This window comes from Gorilla gorilla, chromosome X (assembly GCF_029281585.2).
Source record: "Gorilla gorilla gorilla isolate KB3781 chromosome X, NHGRI_mGorGor1-v2.1_pri, whole genome shotgun sequence".
NCBI lineage: Eukaryota > Metazoa > Chordata > Mammalia > Primates > Hominidae > Gorilla > Gorilla gorilla.
Window position 1 is genome coordinate 112,440,767 of NC_073247.2, and position 23,323 is coordinate 112,464,089.

Below are 23,323 nucleotides of genomic sequence, written 5' to 3' on the forward strand. Positions count from 1 at the left end.
GGTTACTGAAGATAATTCAGGGTGTGCTGACAAGACTAAGAGAAGCAGCTCTGGGGAGCTACAAGGGGCTGGATACCCACGTGGGAGAAAAAGCTACTTAGGAGGTTTCTAAAGATTGAATCTTAGAAGTTGCCTAGTGAATATTCAGAGGCCCAGGATGGAAGCAGTTTTACAAAAAAAAAAAAAGAACCCTGGAGGGTCTAGACCAAAAAGAGGGCCTTATTCATCCAGAGATCCAAAAAGACTGACAAAGGCAACAGTTCAGTTGGAAGCAAGGGAGTAAGAACAAGAAAAGGAACCTGTCAGCAAGCATAGTGACTCTGAGGGTGAGGACTAGAGGGGAAGCCCAAAGACGAAACAGAGGTGGGGTGCCGGGGAGTATTCAAGGCCTCTTTAAACCTCACCCTGGTAACTGGCTAGCAGGTGATCCTGCAAGACAAGGCAGGACAGAGATCTGGGGTAGGACTGCAAGCTGCACTGCCCAGTGCAAGGAAGGTAACAAGGGGTAATAAAAAGAGCACTGGGCACAATTTTGGAGAAATCCTGGAGACCGAGCGAAGGCCCTGGCCAGGTAGCCTATTGGTAAAGAGCACACGCTTGGGCAGGGGGCATCAGTCCTCAGTTTGAATCTTGGCTCAGCATGTTATTGTCACCACCTGGCTTGTGAGGGGTGTTGTGAAGATTAGATTATGTCTACAAAGCATTAGGTTTGTGTATTCAATAAACAACAGCCATTATCATATCACATTGGCTATCCATCAAGAACTTATGTAATTTAAAACCTATGCAAAGCTAAACAATGATTATGTTCCTGCAATTTACTCATTGAATTTCTCTTCTCTACCCCACTTTGTGTAACTGTTTTCAGTAGAATGAAGGAAACACTGTTGGGGCAAGTACTTCAGGAATGACAGAGGGAACAGGTTGTTGTAGACCCCACAGTGTGATTGCGTGATCATTGGGGGAGAAGGAGCTCCTTTCCCACACTGCTTCATATGGTCCCAGGAGGAATCAGCCAAGTAGCCTTAGGTTTGAACGCACAGCTCTGTTGCGTAAAATGTTCTGTCTCCCTCCCAGCAATCCACCTGTGGACTGGATTTGCGGCATGTGACCATCATTGAACTGGTGGGACAGCCACCTCAGGAGGTGGGGCGCATCCGGGAGCAACAGCTGTCAGCCAACATCATCGAGGAGCTCAGGTCCAGGCTGGGAGGCTGCCAAACTTGGGGGGAGGGGGGGCTGGGGGGGGGAGAAACCCTAGGCAGGACACTGGCAAAAGCGGACTATGGGGAAACCATCAGACACTACTCTCTTGCGGCACTTCTTGCGTTTGAACTCTTATGGATGCATTAGGTAAGACCAGAGAGTAGTTTCTTTACTTTGGTAGAACATCAGAATCAAATGAGGGCTTAAAATACAGATGACCAGGCCCCATCCTAAACCACCTTAGGAATGTGCTTTTACAAAGGCACCTGAGGGGACTCTGAAGCACAGCCAGGGCTGAGACAGTAAACCCAAACTTGACTCAGATAAGCCCCTGCTCTTGTTTTCTGTCCTCATCTCTTTGCCTTCAGTCTCCAAAGGAGCAAAAGCCATCTTTTTTTTTTTTTTTTTTTGAGACAGAGTTTTGCTCTTGTCGCCCAGGCTGGAGTGCAGTGGCACGATTTCAGCTCACTGAAACCTCCACCTCCCAGGTTCAAGTGATTCTCCTGCCTCAGCCTCCCGAGTAGCTGGGATTACAGGTGTGCACCACCACGCCCAGCTAATTTTTGTATTTTTAGTAGAGACAGGTTTCGCCATATTGGCCAGGCTGGTCTCAAACTCCTGACCTCAGGCGATCTGCCCACCTCCGCCTCCCAACCTGCTGGGATTACAGGCATGAGCCACCATGCCTGGCCGCAAAAGGCATCTTTAAGCACTGAAATCTGAGTAATATCTATCAAATCCTGGGGAAGAGAACATTAGAGGTGACAGGTGATGGAAGAAGTGGGTCTTCCTCATTATCTATCCAGTATCACCCTTCTAATGCCTTCACATATATTCAGGGCCAATAAAGCCATCACTTCTCTGTTTTAGAGCAGTGCCTCTAAACGATAGAGAAACTATTCCTGCCTCTAGAGCGCAGTCTCAGTGGGGACAGAAAGATTCAGTCCTAGTTAGAGAAGAGACTAGAAAACCCTCAGAGGGAGACTGCAGACTTGCAGCTACAGATGGAAGAGTTAACCAGAAGGTATTTATCAACCTAAGGGCTGCCATGTATGATGTGCATACACAGCACAGTCTCTGAAGCGGGTGGCCCCTGGAGTCACCCTGTGCAGCCTGCACAGCAATATGTGATAGCCCTGCTTAAAGGGGCCTACAATGAAAGCACTGCCTGTTAATAACAAAGCTGTTGCAGCTGAGGTGAGGAAGGGACAGCTTAGCAGAACTAGATGCATAGAGGCAGCAAGAGTAGAATCTGAACACAGAAAAACAAAGCGACTTGAGACAGGAAGTAGAGGGAATGGGGACCAGGGATGAGGTGGGGAAGGAATTAGTCCATGAGTGGAGCTGCAAAAAGTCAGAGGGTAGTAGAGCCAGTGGGGATGGGTGCCCAGACAAGGTCTCATACCTCCCTGGGCTGCTCTCTCTAGGCAATTTCAGCGCCTCACTCGCTCCTACTTCAACATGGTGTTGATTGACAAGCAGGGTATTGACCGAGACCGCTACATGGAACCTGTCACCCCCGAGGAAATCTTCACATTCATTGATGACTACCTACTGAGCAATCAGGAGTTGACCCAGCGTCGGGAGCAAAGGGACATATGCGAGTGAACTTGAGCCAGGGCATGGTTAAAGTCAAGGGAAAAGCTCCTCTAGTTAGCTGAAACTGGGACCTAATAAAAGGAGGAAATGTTTTCCCACAGTTCTAGGGACAGGACTCTGAGGTGGGTGAGTTTGACAAATCCTGCAGTGTTTCCAGGCATCCTTTTAGGACTGTGTAATAGTTTCCCTAGAAGCTAGGTAGGGACTGAGGACAGGCCTTGGGCAGTGGGTTGGGGGTAGAAGTTCTTCCTTTCCTAACCCGGGCCCCTGCCCAGCTCTCCAAAGTCTTTCAGAAAAGTAAATCCTAAATTCACTGATGAACTGGCTGTTTTAACTGGTTCCTCTACCCTGAGGTGACAGCAGAGGGCAGCACGAGCACAACAGAAACCAGCTTACACTTTAAGCAAGTGTAGCTGGATTTTCCTTATAGGATGAGGGGTGGGTAGCAGGGTACAAAACATCCTTTTTTTTTTTTTTTTTTTTTTTTGAGACGGAGTCTTGCCTTGTCGCCCAGGCTGGAGTGCAGTGGCGCGATCTTGGCTCACTGCAAGCTCCGTCTCCTGGGTTCATGCCATTCTCTTGCCTCAGCCTCTTGAGTAGCTGGGACTACAGGCGCCCGCCACCACACCCGGCTAACGTTTTGTATTTTTAGTAGAGACGGGTTTTGACCATGTTAGCCAGGATGGTCTCGATCTCCTGACCTCGTGATCCACCCGCCTCGGCCTCCCAAAGTGCTGGGATTACAGGCGTGAGCCACCGCACCCAGCCCAAAACATTCTTGAACTTGTTTGTCATTTCCCCTTCTAGGGCACTGGGCAGCAAATGTTATCTGAACCATTGCTTCACTGTTAGAAAAACCCTGCAGTGGGAGAGAGCTTGGTAAGATGTATCCAATCAGAGCAGAATGTTCTCTGGGGCCCTCCAGCTGGCTCACGGGCAAGAACCCCTTCTTCCTGAGGCCTCCCGTTTCTGTAGCAGAAGGCAAACGATTCTCTCCCTTCCTCAGAGGAGTCCCCAGCTTGTTACTTAGGAAACTTCAAAACCACCACTGCAGGTCGTAGGGAAAGAAAAGAAAAACAGACTCAGCCTCATGTATTAACTTCTTCAGATACTTGTCCCCTTTTGAGAGATGAGCACAGAGCAGGTGGGAGCTACAGCAGCACAAAATCAAGCCTTACCAGGCCTAAAATTCGAGGTGGAGCCACACACAGATCCCTGCTCTGACTGCAGTCCCTCTCAATGGTGTGCCAGTGTCTGAAAGAAAAGTGTTCTCTCCCTTGCTGCTGAGAACCTTCTTTCATACAGTCATGGAACCCAGAGTCATAGCTAAGACTCAGCAGCCTCTCTCCTTCAGCTTTACTCAGGGGGTCATCAGTGGATGACTTGAGGGGAGAAGGAAGCAGGCTGGGTGGGGAGGCAGAGCTCATAATGCTCAAGCACTATGTGCCAGGTGCTGTTCTAAACACTCTACTGATTGACTCCGAAGTCTTCACAAGAACCCTGTGAGGTAGGTACTGTTATTAACCCCATTTTACAGATGAGGAAATTGAAGCTGAGTGAGATTAGGTAATTTGCCTAAGATCAGACAGCTAGTAAGTGGCAGAGTCAGGATTTCAACACCAGCAGCCTGGCTCTAGAGGCAATGTTCTTCTTAGACATTATGCCATCCTGACGCTACTTCTTTTCCTACTTTCCATTTAAAGACAACTGAAAGCTGTAAGCAAGGAGAAACTTTCCATGTTCTATAATCCTACCCAGACACAAGGCTCAGAGTGGGCTCAGGAGGAAAGAGGGAAATGAAAGGGTCTCAACCTGAGAAAATTCAGTCTTGAAAGCAGAGTGATGGGACATAAATCATGAGCCCAGAACAAATTGGGGGAGCAGTAAGTCAGAGAGAATCTCCTTCCACTGGGGTTTTAGTGGAAATCTCATTTTTAAAATGCAATATAAAAAATTAGGGAGTTGCTGGGTAGAATGGAACATGGAGGAAATGTTCAAAGTTGGAGCAAAAAGGTCCCTTCTCCCTCTTCCCTCCAGGGAAATATGGGAACTGTGAGAGGCAGCAGGCAAGTTATGGGCAGAGGCAGATACAATGAGTTCATGTGGGAAATTTCTGGTCAGACTAGCTCTGTAGTTCCAAAGGCAAAGACTGCACCTTGGGCGAGATGAATGCCCTTCGTTGTCTTTATCACTAACACTTCAAATGGGGCAAGCCAGGACATACTAGCAGGTCAAAGGCCCAAACAGAGGAGGCCTACTACCTCCTGAACAGAGCTCCACCTGGACCTGACTCAAGGAACATTTATATGCAACTTAGGAGCTTTTGTTTAATTTCATTTTGAATAGTCAAGTCAGTCTTGCTTTCTTTAGGTAAAGTTTTACAGTAACCTCCTTTGTAGTCCTTTGAAGATGAGGATTTGAGAAATCCCAACTCCTAAAGTAGGGGAGAGACAGCAGCAGAATAAGACCCACAGCCAGACCCAAAGGGGCTAGCCCGACCCCTGTATATATTGTACCTCTCTCTCTGCCCACCTCTCCCCCACTTCTCCCTGCTGCCCCATTCTCTCTTATCCTGCCTATTCCTCTCCCCTATTTCTCTGTCTCTCTCTCTCTCACATACACACACACTCACTCACAAGCAGTACAGTCACTAAGTTGGCTAGGTAATATCCAAAGCATTCTGATTGTCCTACTTTTTGTAAATTGAACTTATTTAAGATATTTTAGAAGAGATAAGTCATGTCTTCCTTTGACTCTTCACCCATAACACACATACCATTCTCACAGGAGGCCACGTGGTGCAGTAGAGTCAGACTTTGATTCAAAGCCCAACTCTGTCACGTGACAGTAGGCTTGAGTTTCCTCATCTGTAAAAAGGGAAGATTTCCTACTTCATAAAGTGGTTGGAGAAATTAAAGAAATAGTATATGAAGCCTTGCACATAAAAAGCATTTGATATATATTAATGCCCTTTTGCACAAGAGGTCAAGAATTGCTTGGGTTCTACCTAGAAATCAAGAGCCTTATTTCTGAGCTGGGTTACTTGGCACCTGTGTTATTTCTCTCTCAAAACTACATAATGGTAGGAGGAGTAAAAGAAAAAGTCCCCGCCTCCCAGAGAAATTGAAGGATCCAGAAAGAAGTGCTTATAGCAGGGAATGTCTTCCCTCACCTCCTGTATGAACATCTCTCTCCTTCCTCCAGTATAGGAGGGTCTGCAAAGCTAAAGGAAGAGTTCCTTTGTTACGAGATAGAAAAGTGGTGCCACTTTTAAGATGATTTCTCAGTGTTCTCCTTAGATACCAAATACAAAGGATGAGGGATCAAGCTCAGCGAAAGTATCAGGCATTTAAGGTATCAGGCAGCAATGCGGGGAAAGGTGAATTTTCTTCAATCAGCATAGGATGGTTAGGGAAGAGCATTTATCACTTTGGTTCTTATCCTTCAAGCCAGGGGAAAAGCAACAGTGAGTTAGGACATCAGAGACAAAAGCATTTATAGAACTAACAAATGCAAACGTTTGACAAGTGAGAAAGCTTTATTAAAGCACACATACATGTCAGGGGGGTGGGAAACAAAAGAGCAAGTTACAACCCGGGATCCCAAGTTATGCCTTCCATTACAATTGCAATCCACACCAAATCAATCTTTGAAAACATTCCTCCATTCGGTTCATACATACAATAGAAACCATTGTAGCTGCCCTTAATCCAGTGTGCTTATAGGAAATCAGTTAGCAGCTGACTCTGTTGAAAGGGATTTCCTCTCTGCTATACACTCCTTCCACACACAACTTTGGGTAGAAACGCTTATGAGAATAGAAAGGTCAGTTTGGATCAATGAGTACCAGAAGATGAAACTTAGCTCACTAGACCCTTCTTTGAAAAGCCTCAACACACTACACCCATGTAATATGTAGGTCAAACTTAGGAAACAATAGCAAAAACAGGAACTGAAAGCTCATCAAGCAGGAAGTCAGAATAACAGGGAGACTCTGTCTACATTCCCTTAGAGCCCTTAACAGTCCCCAGCCTGGAGAAACACTGGACCAATTGAGATAACACTTGGTTCTTCTGGTTGACACAGTGGGATGTAGACCATGCTCTGTTTGATAACACACCCCAGACGCAAACACTAAGACAGATGTGGTACATGAGGATGAATATATCTCATCTTTCATTCGAGAAATGAGGAGCTCTCTCTCCAATGACTGCAGTATCAGTTTAAAATGCAGAAAATTCAGCATGGGCTGTGAGACACTTTACCCTCAGTCACTCTGGTCCTCTGAGATCAGCTAGAAGCTCTCACTGTGCATCCTCGTGATTTAGTCAAAATACATTATCTAATTAAAGTGCTTTTCGAAAGCAGCTCCATTATAAGAGTCCCCCAAAGGTCTAGTAAAGATATCTAGAACTGGAAAAAGCTTGGGAATTCTGTTAGCATTTCAAAGAAAAGCATTAGACCAAAGCAAGGTGGAAACTGCTTAAAAACTAGAAAAGTTAAATTTAAAAGCCAAGTTCCAGAAGTTTATCCAGGTAGAAAATAAGTTAAAAGCATAAATTGGAGAGGAGAAAGAGGAAGGAACTACTCACCTCTCCCCCACATTCCTGTCTTTACTAACCAACCCTGCTTCCCAGAGCCTTAAAACCCAGACTGGTCCTAATGCCAAAGGTAGCCAGGGCTTCCTAGGGAAGTAGGAACAATGATAGCAAGACAGAAGATAAAAGGTTGTTTTAAAAGCTGTTTTTAAGTTAAGTAAACCTTATAAAGACATAAGAAAAAATGGACTCTGAAAATATACTAGATTATACACAGAAACATTTTAAAGAAATGCTTATTCTTGAGACTGCTTTAAAAAGGAGAACAAGTCTGCATCACTCTAGCCAGCATAATGAGATTTGCAGAAAATACATGTTTGTACACATACACACACACACACACACACACACACACACACACACACATACACATTAAATTATAAATCTTTGCTCTTGATTTCTTCACTTCCTCTGACCTGCCCTCGCCAGGGCTGGACCTGCAGAAGAGGACAGGGACTCATAAACCCAGCTTCTGCTTGGCCATTGAGGAACGGAGCTGCAGAGTCCCTTCTGCCCAAGACCCTGGGTACTGTCGCATCTTCTGCCACAGGCTCACTTCTTCCCCAGTCGAGTCCATCCAGTCCACCACTTCCCCATTACTGATCCCTGAGGAGAAACACCAGAGGAGGCTAAAGAGGGGCCCCACTCTCAGCCCACCAAGGAAGATGGGTTGTACAGCAAGATTAGCCACCCCATAACAGTTTCCTACGAAGATGGGCTAATGGCCACAGCAGTCTGGGAAGTGCTCCCTCACCTGTATTCCTGAGACTCTGTCAAGAGACTCTGGGTTGATGAAATCAGACTCCAAATGGCACGCAGTCACTAGAGACTTCTTATTCTGAGGCTGTTACAGAGTTCTAGTGCCTGACAACTCATGCCAGGGCTATTGCCAACTGTACTTAAACATTTTTCTTTTATTATTATTATTAATTTGAGACAGAGCCTCGCTCTGTCGCCAGGCTGGAGTGCAGTGGCACAATCTTGGCTCACTGCAACCTCTGCTTCCTGGGTTCAAGCGATTCTCCCGCCTCAGCCTCCGGAGTAGCTGGGACTACAGGCCTGCGCCACCACGCCCAGCTAATTTTTTTGTATTTTTAGTAGAGACGGGGTTTCACCATGTTGGCTAGGATGGTCTCAATCTCTTGACCTCGTGATCTGCCTGCCTCAGCCTCCCAAAGTGCTGGGATTACAGGTGTGAGCCACCGCTCCCAGCCAACTTTTTTCTTTTAAAGCTAAACGCCTCTCCTCTAGCTGCAGACTCCAGGTCAGAAGTGAGGATCGTATGTGGCCCCATTCATATTCTCTTATATATTCATCCATTAATTCAGCAAACATTTATTGAGTGCCTACTGTGTGCCAGGTACTCTTCTAGGCTCTAGAGACACTAGTAAACAAAGCAGAAAAAGTCTCTGTCCTCAGGCAACTTTCATTTGAATAGGGAAGACAGAAAATATACAAGCAAACCAATAAGAGTATTTCAGACAGTGAGGTTAACATTATGATGTAAATAAACAGGGTGATGTATAGTGACTGACTCAGGAACTACGAACTACTGTGCAGATGGAGTGGTCTGAGGACTCTCTGAGAAGGTGACATTTGAGCCAAGACCTGAAGGATAAGAAAGAACCAGACTTTCCATTCAGAGAAAACAATAATTGCAAAGGTTCTGAAGTGGGAATGAGCTTGGTATATTTGGAGAGCAGAAAGTCATTGTGATTGAAGCACAGTGAGCAAGGGGAAGAGTGATACAAGATGAATCAGAAAGGAATAGAGGACCCAGGTTACACAGGGGCCTGTAGGCATGTTAAGAACTTTGGATTGTTTTCTAAGCACAACAGAAAGCCACTGAGGGGTTTTAACAGGGGACTGACATGAATTGGCTTACATGTGTAAAAACATCAGTCTATATGCTTCATGTTAAATGTTCTGTGTGATTATTAATATATAAGTATATTAATATACAAGTACAGAGACTAGGGAGAGGGCAAAGAAGAGGATCCGAGACTAAGCTCTGCCAAGCACCAACATTTAGAGTTTGGGTATAGAATGCAGCACCTACAAAGAAAACTGAGAAGGGGTGAGCAGTGACTTAAAAGGGAATCAGAATGCAGTGTCAATAGAAGTTCAGCGTTTCAAGCGAAAAGGAGTGATCTAGCATGTTAAATGGTGCTGAAAATTCTAGTGAGATGAGAACAACACTTTGGCAAGAGCAACTGCTCAGCAGAGTGGTGGGACAAAAGCCAGATCACAGTGAAGGAGAGCTGAAGGAGAGGTGAGAAGTGGAGACAATTCTTTCTAAGAAACTAGAAGGGGAACGTGTAGTCAAGGAAAGGTTTGTTTTTGTTTCATAAGATTGGAAATACCAGAGCATATCTGTATTCACCCCTGGTAGGTAGGGAGGATGAAACTGAGAGATGACGATTATAGAAGTGAGGTCATCGAGAAGGGTAGGGGGAGGTGGCCCAGAGCACTTGGAGAGAGCTTGGCTTTTGCTAGCAATGACCCTTCTTTCATTATTAACAGCATGGAAGATGGAGTGTATAGGCACATACATATAGGTAGGTTTGTAGATTTTTTTGGTGGGAAGACTATGGAGTTCCTGGCAATCAGGGTCACATTTATCTGTGCACATATCAGTGCATGAGCTCAGCCTTCCCCTAGTCCTGGCACATAGTAGGCACTCAATAAGTATTGGCTGAATGTTAACTGAAAGGAAAGAAGACAACTGTCATCACAGAGGAGCTTTGTGTTGGGGGGCGGGAATGGTAATAGGAGTAAAATAGACAAGAAGCCTTCAAACAAGTGAGGATGGGGGAGGGGATCTCACCAGTGCCAACACCCAGCCTGACCCCTCCCAGGAAGTCATTGCTGGCCAGGGGCTCCCGGTCCCACACAGTCAGTTCCAGGCACATATGCTGTAGATCTTCCAGCCTCACACCATTGTAGACAAATGTATGGTTGTAGTGAGGATTCAGGGTCTTCTTCATCACAGGAGTTTTACGTTTACCGGCCTTGTTCCTCATGGGAAGGAGGTATCTGGCAGAGGGCGGGGAGTAATCAACAGCCTACTCAAAGCGGACAGTTATCTCTCTAAATTCCCCTTTCCCCTACCACAGGCCTAGCCCAAGAAGATGAACCCACATCCAGATCCTACTACACACGCCCCTCCTTGAATCTGCTGAAGCAGAGTTCCCACTACCTCTACTAGATCATTCACCTGATTCAATTCCTTTAACCTAGAGAGAAAATGAATATAATAGTATTAGTGAGGCTATTCTGTGCTCCACTGAAAATGGGTTTTAAATATTTGGCTTTGTTTCTACTAGACAATTTATCTCTTTAAATAAAACCAATAGTAATATCTATAAGCTTAGCCAAACATGATTTCTAGATAAATTAAGTCAGTGGGTAATCTGTAATTTTGGGAAAGCTTAAAAATTGTGGGAAACAAAGCCCTGAGTTCCCAAATCTAGACAGTCAGAAGACACAGATTTTCACCCAGAATTAATTAAGAACATGAGTCAGACAAAAGTCAGAACCTGTCTGCAGCCCTCCTCTTTGGATTGTCAAGTCTACAGCCCAGACCAGTGCAAAGGTGGTGGAGGTTTTGTCATTACCTAATTTCAGAAACAAATTTGGTTGTCGGGAGTGGTAAGACACACTGGATAATATCCACAGAGAAAGTTAAATTCTTCTCTTAGCTCTCTTGTTCTGAAACTGGTTAGTTTGGGGCTGGTCTAGGGACTCACCCCTTGACAAAGCTGTCTGAAGTCCCTCCTGCTTTGGCAGCCGTCAAGTTCTTGGCTTCTTTGATCCACACCTGGAGCTCTCCCCCTTCCCCACCTTTACCTGTAAGGGATGTCAGCCATAGCAAGTGAGCCCCTTACACCTCTAGATTTATCTTGAGCTTTGTTTATGCAGCACTTTCTTTGCTTGCTCCTAAAGGCAGCGAGCTCCATAACAGAACCGTGCCTGTCCTGTCTCCTCAGTGCCTAGCACAGTGCCTGTCAGTAAGCAATAGGCGCTGTATTAATAACAACCACAATATTAATAAATGCCTATTGAAAACTGGCTATGTGCCAGATACCATGTTAAGCATTTAATTCTCAAAACAACCCTAGGAGAGTCACACTATTTTTGTCCTCATTTTGTACATGAGAAAATTGAGGCTTAGAGACATAAAGTTGCCTGATATTTGTTCAATGATTTTAAAAAGAGGGAACTCCTCCATCTGAGTTCTCGATTCCACCCCTACTTCACAGGACTCTTCAGACATCATCAATTTCAATCCTCACCTCCCAATTTAAATATCTCTTTCTCCACTTGTCCCTTCCCCTCAGTCTAAATATATACTAATCTCATCTCTTTGAAAAAGTACTTCTAAAAGAAAAGCTCCCTTTAACCTTATCTCTTCTTCAAGCTATTCTCCATGTCTCTACTTTCTTTCACCATCAATTATCCTGAGGAAAAAAAGTCCACACTTACCACCTCTACTTCTTTGCCCATTCACTCAGCCTAGTTTCTAGTGAAATCTGGTTTCTGCTTTCACTGATCCACTGAAAATGCAATCTAATGCCAATTGGCCATGTCTTCTCAGACCTCATCTGGTCTGACCTCCCTGTAGTATTTCAATACTGTTGATAACCTCCGCCCCTTCTTCTTGAAGCTCTCTCCTGATAACCTTTTACTTCACTGGTGTTTCTTTCTCTCTTCATCCTTTAAAATGTTGCTGATCTCTCTGGTTCTATACTTGCCTCTCTTCTCTAGTCATGCTACATACCCTCATTGGGGATTTCATTGATTCCCCCAAACCTTCTAGATGTGACTCTGCCAAAGGTATATTTTTTCAAAGAACTTAGGCCACACATTGCCAAGGGATCAAGTGAAACTCTTTATCATTAAGTTCAAGGCCCTCTTCAGTCAGGCTCCCACCTCATGTCCAACTCCAGCCCCACACCCACATCTAGTGTACCAGAACTCCAGTCCCACTAAAATAAGGGACACACTCACATACAACCCCACATTACCATGCCTTTTTAAAACCTTTGCGCATGTTATCCCCTCTTCTGAAAATGCTCTTCTCTCCTCATCCTGCTCCTTTTCTGTCTGGTAAAGTTTTAAGATCCAGTTTTAATGTTACTTCTTCAAAGCTCTCCCAAATGTAACCAGACATAATTCACCACTCCTATATCTGTGTCCTTTTAGCACATGACTGTCTTTCTTGCAAAAACTTAAGCTCCTCAAGGGAAAGCAAATATGTTTTACTCATCTACACAACCGTAGTCACTAACACAGCGGCTGGCATGTTGAATTACTCTTCCCCAGCTTTCAACTTCCTGTCCTTCGTACTTTACCACCTCTCCCAGCCACCCTTCTCAGCCCCAAAGTTTCTGTTCTCTTCTGCCCTCTTAGTAGCTTGCCACAGCTGGACCAAGACCAAGTCCATTTAATAGCCTAAAAAAAGAAAAGAATGCCAACCCTAAGGCATTCCCTTCTGTTTGAAAAAATGCAGAGAGGCTTCCTTAGTAAAGGAATCTCCCTAGCAGATCCAGGGAGCATCCCAATTTGGTCTCTCCAACAGTGCTAGCCAGTAGCCAGCACCGGCCTTGCACAGATCCTATGCAGAAGACTAAGCTATATCCAGGACCCCAAAGAAAACTCACTCTTTTTCCGGTCACCTCCAACAGGGGGTTTGGAGGCTGGGATGTATTTCAATGAAACCACCAACTCGCCTTTGTGTGATGGCAAGCCAGTCGGGGACTCAGCACTGATCTGAAACACAGGGAAACCCAACAGGTCAAGCTGGGCTTCTCAAGAATTGTTGGGACTTCTCTCTGAAAAAAATTCTAAAATTACCCCCCAAGAACAGCATCAGGGCAAAAGAGGATCCTTCTTCATATGAATATAATCCACCGTCCCTAGGCCATGGCAGCCACAGGTTTCTATGGCAGTTTCTTTAGAAGGAAATAGGGCAGAACCAACAAAAAGTCTTCTGCAATACCCACTATTATGCCACTTTGGGGGCATAGTTACTAGATTCCAAATACTCTCAAAGATCTTCAAGCAAGGTTGCCATACAAACTCACGAAGGACTGACAGCATGACAGAGAATCTTGCTACCAGCATTGTTAGTAATAGCCAAAAAGTGGAAATGACCTAAATGTCAATCACTATAGAAAGAGTTAAATGAATAATTGTAGTGTCCTTGTATGGCATATGGCATGCAGTCATCAAAAAAGAATTCAGTGAATCTGTACATGCTGACATGGAAAGATATCCAAGACATAGGGTTAAGTCAACAAAGCAAGATGCAGAAAAATGTTCCACTTATATTAAAATATATTCATAGTTGTACATGTGAATATAAATGTATGTAAATAACGATTGCCATTATCACTTATGTTAGCCCTTACTATGTGCTAGGCACTGTTATAAGTACTTTAGGTGTATCATTTTGTTTGATGACTGTCTCTATGAGATAGGTACTATTATCTCCATTTTACAACTGATGGAAGAGAGGAACAGAGAAGCTAAGTAACTTGCCCAAGGTCACACAGTTAGTAATTGGCAGAGCTAGGATTCAAATTCAGACAGACTGGTTCCAGAGTCCATGCTTTTAAACATTATACTACACTGCATAGAAAAACCCAGGATACGAACAAACTTATCCTCGTTTCCTCTAGGGAGGGGAACAGAATAGGGAAATGAAAGACAACTTTCCCTTTTTTACTCTATATTAACATTTAGTGTCCTTTTAATGAGAATAGTATATATCATTTGTATGGTTTTTAAAAATACAAAGTATTTTTACAAGGTATTTTTAAAAAGAAGGCTTGCGGGGGAAAAAAAAAGAGGGCTTTCAGTCAGGCGCAGTGGCTCACATTTGTAATCCCAGCATTTTGGGAGGCTGAGGTGGGCAAATGCTTGAGTCCAGGAGTTCGAGACCAGTCTGGGCAACACAGCAAAACCTTGTCTCCACAAAAAACACAGAAATCAGCCGACGGGGTGTTGTGGGCCTATAATCCCAGCTACTTGGGAGGCTGAGGCATGAGAATCACTTGAACCCAGGAGGCGGAGGTTGCAGTGAGCCAAGATCGCACCACCGCACTCCAGCCTGGGCGACAGAGCCAGACCCTGTCCCTCCCCCCAAAAAAAGAAAAAAGGAGGGCTTGCAAAGATTTGAGGGCTAGGTGAAACTCTGTTACACGAATTTGGATATGCCACAATTATAAATTTTGCATTTAAGTTATCTTTGATCAATGTCTGTCTCTAACACTGCAGCCGAAGTGCCAAGAGACAGAAATCAAGCCTATTTTTGTTCATCCTAGTATGCCCAACACTTAGCAAAGTATCTGGCACATAGTAGGTGCTCCACAAATATTTACTGAATGAAGGTAAGAGTGAAGGAATGAATGTCTGAGATGAGCAGCAGGTGGCCTATTGTCTTTGGCTTTGATTGGCAGAACTGCTTCACTCGATTGGCTCTCTCAGCATGACTTTGTTCCTTGTGCTTTAGTATCCAGAGCATGAGCTGGTGCAGACTAGAGGTGCCCTTTCACCTGCCTGTATTTTTTTTTTTTTTTTTTTTTGAGACAGGGTTTCATTCCCAGAGCCCAGGCAGGCTAGAATGCAATGGCGCAATCTCAGCTCACCGCAACCTCTGCCTCCCAAGCTCAAGTGATTCTCCAGCGTCAGCCTCCCGAGTAGCTGGGACTACAGGCGCACACCACCACACCCAGCTAATTTTTGTAGAGGTGGGGTTTTGCCATGTTGCCCAGGCTGGTCCAGAACTCCTGAGCTGAAGCGATCCACCCACCTCAGCCTCCCAAAGTGCTGGGATTACAAGCAGGAGCCACTGCACTTGGCCTTGCCTGTGTTAATTGGGGTTCCTCTAACTTAGGTCCTTACCAATGCTAGGAAGGCATAATCCCCATAAGTTTGGATCAACATACCACATACCCAGAACACACAGTTTAATATATGTGAGAGAGACAAAAGAATCAGGAGGTAGATGCAGGCAAGGGAAAACTGAATAGGAGCAAATGGATTGCTAGGGAAAAAACAAAAAACAAAAACAAAACCAGAAACAACAAATGTAGAAGTTAAAATCGATATATAATATGGGAATGGTCTTTCTGTTGTTTATAAAATGTCTACACAATTTATTAATTTCTAGAAAACTATTTTTAGAAAAGTTCTGTGAACTTCAGTGGACTCTTAAAAATTGGAGTTTAGCATTAGCTAGAAACTGGCATATTTGTTTTAGTAGCACATTTTTATTCTGGCTCCAAATATTTACAAAGAGCAAAGACCTCCATGTTAATGTGGTTTCTTCTCTTTATATAAAAGTTTTATTGGCAGTAGTTCATGATGGTTTACAGTGACATTTCCAATATAATTATATTGACCGTAGAGAATGACTTGGGTGCCAAATGGTTAAGAAATTCTAAATTTGTAATAATATGTTATACTTTGGTAATAATTTCTTTCCTTTTTATTGATGTATAATATTTGTATATATTTATGGGGTACATGTGATATTTTGTTACATCCATCATTTTGAACATTTATCATTTTTTTGCACTGGAAACATTTCAAATCTTCTAGCTATTTTGAAATACACATATTTTTGTTGACTATAGTCATCCTACTGTGCTATTGAACAAATTCCTGTTTTTATTAGTATTTAAAAGGGACAAATTTAATGTTGTCACTATTTTTTTTTTGCAAGGGCAACAGCTATCAAAATATTGGATTTATATTTCCTTTCACTCAGCAATTCCACCAACAGGAATTTCTCTGACAGTTACATTCACAAAAGAAGACCAAGATATATTACAGCATAGTTTTAAGAGCAAAAAAGAATTCAAACAACTTAAAGGCCTATTAGTGGGGGAATGGTAAATAAATTATAATACAGGCATATGAAAAAATACTATGCAGCAGCAATTAAAATGAGATAGACCTGTAAGTGATGGCACAAAAGGATGCCCATGATAAATGAAAAAAAAAAATGTGTACAATGAGGTCCATGTGAACCCATTTGTGTAAAAAAAGAAAAAAATACATATAAATACATGGATGCATATCTGTGCTGCTTAATACAAAATTTCTTTCTTTCTTTTTTTTTTTTTGAGACAGAGTTTCACTCTTTTGCCCAGGCTGGAGTGCAAAGGCGCAATCTCGGCTCACTGCAACCTCCGCCTCATGGGTTCAAGCAATTCTCCTGCCTCAGCCTCCCAAGTAGCTGGGATTACAGGCTTGCGCCACCATGCCCAGCTAATTTTTTTGTATTTAGTAGAGACGGGGTTTCACCATGTTGGTCAGGCTGGTCTCGAACTCCTGACCTCAGGTGATCTGCCTGCCTCCGCCTCCCAATGTGCTGGGATTACAGGCGTGAGCCACCATACCTAGCCATAAAAAATTTCTAGAAGGATACACAAGTAGTGTTAACACTGGTTATTTCTAAGGAATGGAACCTACTTTCCTTTTAATATACTTTATGTTGTTTTAATTTTGAATCATGTGTACATAAGTCCATTTTTGCTTAATTTTCTTAATATGGTAAAAAGTTCAAATGCTTAAAAAGGGGATATAGAGAAAACTAAATATTCCTTCTACCTCAGTCTCCATTCCTAGAGGCAGCCACCATGACTAGTTTCTCATCTAACTTCCCAAAGTCTATGGACCATGTAAAACCATCCCACATTTAAAACGCTAGTGTAAAAAAAATAAGATGAACTTTGTCATGTCATTGTGTAGTTCTGATAATCAAGAAGTTGCTGAATAAGTCCTCTGTTTTAGCTATTTCTTCTTAGCCAGATGATTTCCCTACATTATTTTGTAAGTTAAGTGACTCATCTAGTTGGCAAGTGACAGAACCAGGATTCCAATACAGGTCTGCACTCAGATCCCTGGCATGATTATGCCATACTGCTACACTGTGGCCCGAGGTGCCATCTCCAAAGTAATATTTCCCTGGCCTCTGTAACCAAGAGCATAGCAATTGGAGCTCCATGAATTGCTTTACTTCCCACTTGGAAGTAAAGCAGTGGCTTGGCAAAAGGGTACAGATTAGGATATACACAGAAGGTTAGCTCGGAGAAGAGGTGCGAGTTAGGATGTTAGGATACACCCAGATTCTGGAAGGTTAGGAGACAAAGTTTGGTACACATATGAAAATTTTTTCAAAGCAAAACCATGGCTTCACACTTTGCCTGGTTTGCACAGAACTCACACTTGATACACAAATGCCTCTGAAATTGCTGTCAAACTCAGAAACACCAGCAGGGGGCACTAGAACTCCAGAGAAGACTACATTCAAAGACGCTACCAACACAGACCAGCAGAGGCTACTGCAGACAATTCTACCTCAGATCCAAACTGCAGGAGTTGTTAAAGCAGACTACCTTTCCATGTAAAGGGAGGCAATGATCCAGTTTCTTATCAAGCTTCCAGGAATCCATCTGGATCTCTGCCTCTCCAAGGAAAGTGTTTCTGCCAAAACGACCATGATGCCAAACTGAGAACTGCAGGGTCCTCTGGGCCAGGAGAGATTCTGGGATCTCATACTGTGAAGGGAAAGTAAAAGCCCAAGATGATTAGTTAAGGGTAATTCTTCAGGCAAGATTATTCCAAAACCCGAGCAACCATTCCTGAAGTCACTAGTCCTGAATACCAAATTACTTTATGTTCCCTGAGCACTTTGAGTTTCCTCACTCAAAGCCTCAACTTAACTCATTTTATAAAAACCTACCATATTCCATAGGAGGACCTGGAAAATTCATTTTTTCTTAAGTGGATGAGATAACACTGGATTGTCCAAAAAGAACTGCCAAGGAGACTCCTTATCTCAAATGTCTTTTTTACATGAGATTTGTGGCCATGTGAATCTCCAACTTCACAACAATCCAGGAAAGGCAGATCACCTTTGTTCTCTTCACTGGGAGATCAGGATGTGAACAGATACCCAGTGTATCCTCAGACACAGACATGGCCCACTGAAGCCCGTGTCACCTGGTCATGTTGCAGAGGAATAGCTACAGCTTAGGGCACAAGACAGAATGAGTTCTGCTACCCTTGAGGTCTAGATACTTACCCTCAGTGTCTCATCATATAGTGGATTAATAGTGTCCCGCTTGATGCTGGTTTTTCTTTTTCCTTGGCGGGACTTGTCAGGCAGAAGGTAAGTCTTCACATATCTAGAAACCAAAGACAGCACTGAGTAATTTGCTGGCCTTTCTCAAGCCTGCTTTTCCCTTTCCTCCTCTCCATATAAATATGCCATGGTGACATGTGATGTCAAAAATGTCACCTCAAGCCCTCTTAGACATGCCATTCTTGCTTTTTCCCAATCCTGGTTCTTTTCCCACATTACACCTCCCTGCTCCCCCAGAAACAGATAAGCTCTGTTCAAGAGTGCCCGCACAGATGCCGGGGTCTGGTCTCTGGTCTCAGAGCATCAGTCAGGTTCCAGAAGCACTCACGGGTTAGAGCGCTTCTTGGCTTCATCAGCATAGGCCAGCTGATGGCACTCCTTCACATGGACAACCAGACTCTGGGTTTGCTGCTCATACTTCAGGGAAAAGGCAATCCTGCCAGTCACAAAGATGTTCCCGAAATCACCAGCTTCACTGTAGATGCTCATCATGCTGCCGATCGTACTCTGAAGATAAAGCACCCACGAACATCTGGGGAAGGCACACTCCCCCCGCCCGCATTGCTCACATCTTCCCTCATGATAAAACCACAGTCACTGAACAGAAGTTTCAGAAGCCCCTGCAATAAGCCAGTGCTGCTGACATTCCTTGACCCAGAGAGTAAGAGAGAACTACCAGCACTCAAAATTGTTCAGGTGAATGAATCAGCTCATGGCTCACCTAGCCTCTTAGCTTCTCTTCCTCTCCTCCTTTTACAAATTTTAGTGTTCATTTTCATCTGCCCCAGGAGGTGGGCAGGGAGCAGAGGCAAGGTGCAGTTAAGTCCATCTGGGGAATGTGTTATATACACTAAAACACCAGCTAGAAGGGGGTTAGTTACTAACTAAAACAAGGTGCCTTAATTATCTGTGGGTTTCTCTTATCCACCTTATGTCTTATCAGGGCCTACAGAGAAAAGAGATTTGGCCAGAACTGGGAGTGAGTGGGAGGGAGGAAACCCCACCAGAAGTGAAAAGGCACCTTCCTTTCTGGTAGTAATCGGTCATGCGAGCTGACATTCTCTTCCTGTGTGTGAGTGTGAACAAATTCTGTTCACCCTTGTTCCTGTTTCCCTAAATATCAATCTTCATGCTTATGACAGAACCAGGCCCTGATTCTTAAATGTTCCCTTTAAATTCATTATCCTGACTGGTATTATTGCTTGTTAACCATACCCTGATGTCGATTAACCCTGCCAGAGCCCCTCTCATGACACTCACTTTCTTTTAATGTTGAGAATTTGGAATGGGCTATGATGAAGAAATCTGATCTTGCTCACTTCATAGCCTGGGTACCCCTTTAGAGGATAAGTTAAGGTTATTGTTCACAAAGCTGTGATGAAAAATGTCCCAAGCTGTAATGTAATAATCTCCAGGTGGGGGCTCAGGAAGTCACCTAGATGTACACTAAGCACTTATAGTCTAAATTGAGGATAGGAACAAACAAATGACCTTACTTACCTGAAAAGAGTGACTAGGATGGTTTCCCCAGGTCCCGAATCTGCTCTAGGGAGGTGCTTCTTTTCTTCCTAGTACCCCAACATGCCTGTAACCACAGATCTAATAGAACTTACCATGGAGGAGCCACTTTGCATGCTGCTTCTGGCTAGCTTCTGGCGATGTAACTTCACTAGGTGGTCAATGTCTTCTTCTTCTTCTTCTTCTTCCTCTTCCTGGAACAATAAATATAAATTCAGAGTTAATAAAAGAAAGACTTTTCTTTAGCTTCAAAGACTAATATCTTTCCTTTAAAGCTCCAAGTTGCCATGTGTATGTGTACGCACACATACTTCTTTTTTTTTTTTTTTGAGACGGAGTCTCACTCTTGTTGCCCAGGCTGGAGGGCAATGGTGCAATCTCAGCTCACCACAACCTCTGCCTCCTGGGTTCAAGCAATTCTCCTGCTTCAGCCTCCAGAGTAGCTGGGATTACAGGCACCCGCCACCACACCCGGCTAATTTTTGTATTTTTAGTAGAGATGGGGTTTCTCCATGATGGCCAGGCTGGTCTCGAACTCCTGATCTCAGGTGATCCGCCTGCCTCGGCCTCCCAAAGTGCTGAGATTACAGGCATGAGCCACCATGCCTGGCCTCATATCCTTCTTTTTACATGTCTTCCCATTTCAGGGTTTCCAGCTCTATTCCAACCATCCTTCTCATATCTCAAAAGAATAAGATAAGAATATTTAATGTTTTTCATAGAAGCTATAACTCTTTTCCATTTGACTTTCCCCAACCCTCTTTACATTTTAATCAAAAGACGTATTTATTTGAGCCCCAGCCATATATCCAGCAATTTATTAGAAAATAAAAGAGATGGTCAGGCGTGATGGCTCACGCCTGTAATTCCAGCACTTTGGGAGGCAGAGGCGGGCGGATCACTTGAGCCTAGGAGTTCGAGACCAGGCTGGGAAATACAGTGAGACTCCCGTCTCTCAAAAAAAAAAAAAAATTAGCTGGGTATGATGGTTCATGCCTATAGTCCCAGCTACTCAGGAGGCTGAGGTGGGAGGACAGCTTGAGCTCAGGAGTTCAAGGTGGCACTGAGCTATAATTGTACCACTACACTCCAGTCTGGGCAACAGAGTGAGATGCTGTCTCTTAAAAAAAAAAAAAAATTGGGAGGCCGAGGCAGGTGGATCACCTGAGGTCAGGAGTTTGCGACCAGCCTGGCCAACATGGTGAAACCCCATCTCTACTAAAAATATAAAAAATTACCCGGGCATGGTGGCGCACACCTGTAATCCCAGCTACTCAGGAGGCTGAGGCAGGAGAATTGCTTGAACCCAGGAGGCGGAGGTTGCAGTGAGCCGAGATCATGCCATTGCACTCCAGCCTGAGAAACAAGAGCGAAACTCCGTCTCCAAAAAAAAAAAAAAAAGAGATAGCAAAGACAGTCCTTTCCTTTAAGCAAATCAGGAACCAGATTTACTTTAGAAACTTGGGGGTATCAAGTTTCATGTTGCCTTTCCTTAAAGAATTAAATAGGTTGACTGAGAATATCAGGTACTAAAGCCAACTCCAGATAAGTAAAATTTCATATAGTGACCAAGTAAAATATAAGGGCACCTACCATATCCACATTGAGGCCTGGGACGGATTTGCTTCTGTCTCCCAAGGAGCCACTTTCATGTACCACATCTTCTGGGCGAAGATCTATCACAGATTTAGTGTACTCTGAGGGGAAGACCAAAAAAGCCAAATCAAAGAGACCTATTCTTCTCCATACCAAGAGCCCATCAAGGGTACTCAGAACTTCAGTCCCGAAAGACCAGTAAGGGAAACCAGTTACCTGAAGGCCTGAGGATTTTTCTGGTGTTCTTCTTAAATATCATCTCACCCTCATCCACAAATACCACATTTTGACCTCCAGGCTGAGTTTCCTAGGAAGGAACAAGGGCAAGAAAATGGAAAAGAACAGATGGATAGGTAGAAGGAGTGAGTAAGGAAGGACAGTCTTAAGAATAAGGCTCAGATTTTCGCTAAACTATGACAAACTTAAAGGAAAGATTAAATGCCTAGAAATAGTACAAAACCTATTTTCTCACACATTTCAAACAAAACTTCAGAAATGCTCCCAAGTGAATTTGAACTGAAATTTGTTTAGTTGAAATTCCTGATTTAAATTCTGCCTAAGAGAATGGAGGGAGGGAGGGAAGAAAGAGGAAGAGAAGAGTGAGGGGGAGGGAGGGAGGGAAAGACGGAGGGAGACAGGAGGTAAAGGAGAAAGGGAAGGAAGGGAGGGGAGGAAGGTGGCTCAATAACCTGAAGCTTACCTTTTCTACTTGAGATTTGGGAGCAGACATCTTCTTCCATTCTGGAAAGAGGCCAGATTTATCCAGAGAGTCTCTCCTGGAGGTAGATTCAGAAATTATAACTAAGTCACCTCCTACCCTTCCCCTTCTACCCAGGGATCAAAGCTCTATGGAAGGAGAGCCAATGGCTTGGGTCATCATAATAACCAAATTCAGAAGGTACACTTCGCATGTGATTTACCTGGAAGGAATGCAGAAGATCAGATAGGCAACTTTGCACAAACACAAACACTCACACCCTCATTCTTAAGGGACAGCAGCATCAGTTGCTACTGGGCTAAGAAGAATACTCCAAGATACTGGGGGAATTGACTAGAGATGTCAGTATGTTCCAGGAAGCTGTGCTCAGAGCCAAATCAGTAGACGTGCTACTGAAAAGACTTCTGGTGAGGACAGAGAAAATACTTCGTTCAACTTCCTGAGGACAGAAGTCAGGAACACTGATGCTGCAGAACAAAATCACAACTTGGGTTGAGAGGAGATGAGGGAAATGGGGGGAACCCCACCTGGAGGTGCTATCCGAGTCAGCTGTGAAGCTATCCAGACTCTCACTCTCAGCTTCCAATGCACTCTTTCCACTTTTCAGCTTTGGCACTTCAAATAGCACACTAGAATAAAAACCAAGAGCCAATATTGAAAGGAAGCAGGTTCTCCTGCCTCTAGTCAGGCCTCTTTCCAATCCATTCACAATCGTAGCCTGAGTGATCTTTCTAAAATAAATACGAGTATACTTTAAACATATAATAAATTAATTAATTAAGAAATAAGGTCTCGCAATGTTGCCCAGGCTGGAGTACTGTGGCTATTCACAGGTGCCATCATAGTGCACAACAGTCTCTAACTCCTAGGCTCAAGCAACCCTGCTGCCTCAGCCTTCTGAGTAGCTGTACCATGGTGTACCAGCTGAGT

General features: G+C 43.9%; 2 protein-coding genes across 14 annotated transcripts in view; one reads left to right on the forward strand and one right to left on the reverse strand.

Moving 5' to 3' along the window:
• The window catches only part of SRPX2 (sushi repeat containing protein X-linked 2), a 32,096-nt gene extending 24,473 nt beyond the window's left edge, over positions 1-7,623 (forward strand). The window contains exons 10-11 of one of the 2 annotated variants that reach the window (XM_004064493.5): positions 1,078-1,199; positions 2,634-7,623. In XM_004064493.5, the coding sequence (XP_004064541.1) occupies positions 1,078-1,199; positions 2,634-2,814 (303 nt within the window). In that variant the 3' untranslated portion in view covers positions 2,815-7,623. The remainder of the gene's footprint in view (positions 1-1,077; positions 1,200-2,633) is intronic. The other variant, XM_063702944.1, reaches the window with a different exon arrangement.
• The window catches only part of SYTL4 (synaptotagmin like 4), a 55,828-nt gene continuing 38,829 nt past the window's right edge, over positions 6,325-23,323 (reverse strand). For all 12 annotated transcript variants that reach the window (XM_055376552.2, XM_055376544.1, XM_055376549.1 and 9 more), the window contains 12 exons: positions 22,921-23,022; positions 22,376-22,451; positions 21,892-21,982; positions 21,673-21,776; positions 20,175-20,273; positions 18,890-19,068; positions 18,502-18,604; positions 17,813-17,974; positions 13,067-13,175; positions 11,153-11,252; positions 10,231-10,439; positions 6,325-8,009 (listed from right to left, as the gene is read on the reverse strand). In XM_055376552.2, coding sequence (XP_055232527.1) covers positions 7,861-8,009; positions 10,231-10,439; positions 11,153-11,252; positions 13,067-13,175; positions 17,813-17,974; positions 18,502-18,604; positions 18,890-19,068; positions 20,175-20,273; positions 21,673-21,776; positions 21,892-21,982; positions 22,376-22,451; positions 22,921-23,022 — 1,483 coding nt within the window. In that variant the 3' untranslated portion in view covers positions 6,325-7,860. The remainder of the gene's footprint in view (positions 8,010-10,230; positions 10,440-11,152; positions 11,253-13,066; positions 13,176-17,812; positions 17,975-18,501; positions 18,605-18,889; positions 19,069-20,174; positions 20,274-21,672; positions 21,777-21,891; positions 21,983-22,375; positions 22,452-22,920; positions 23,023-23,323) is intronic.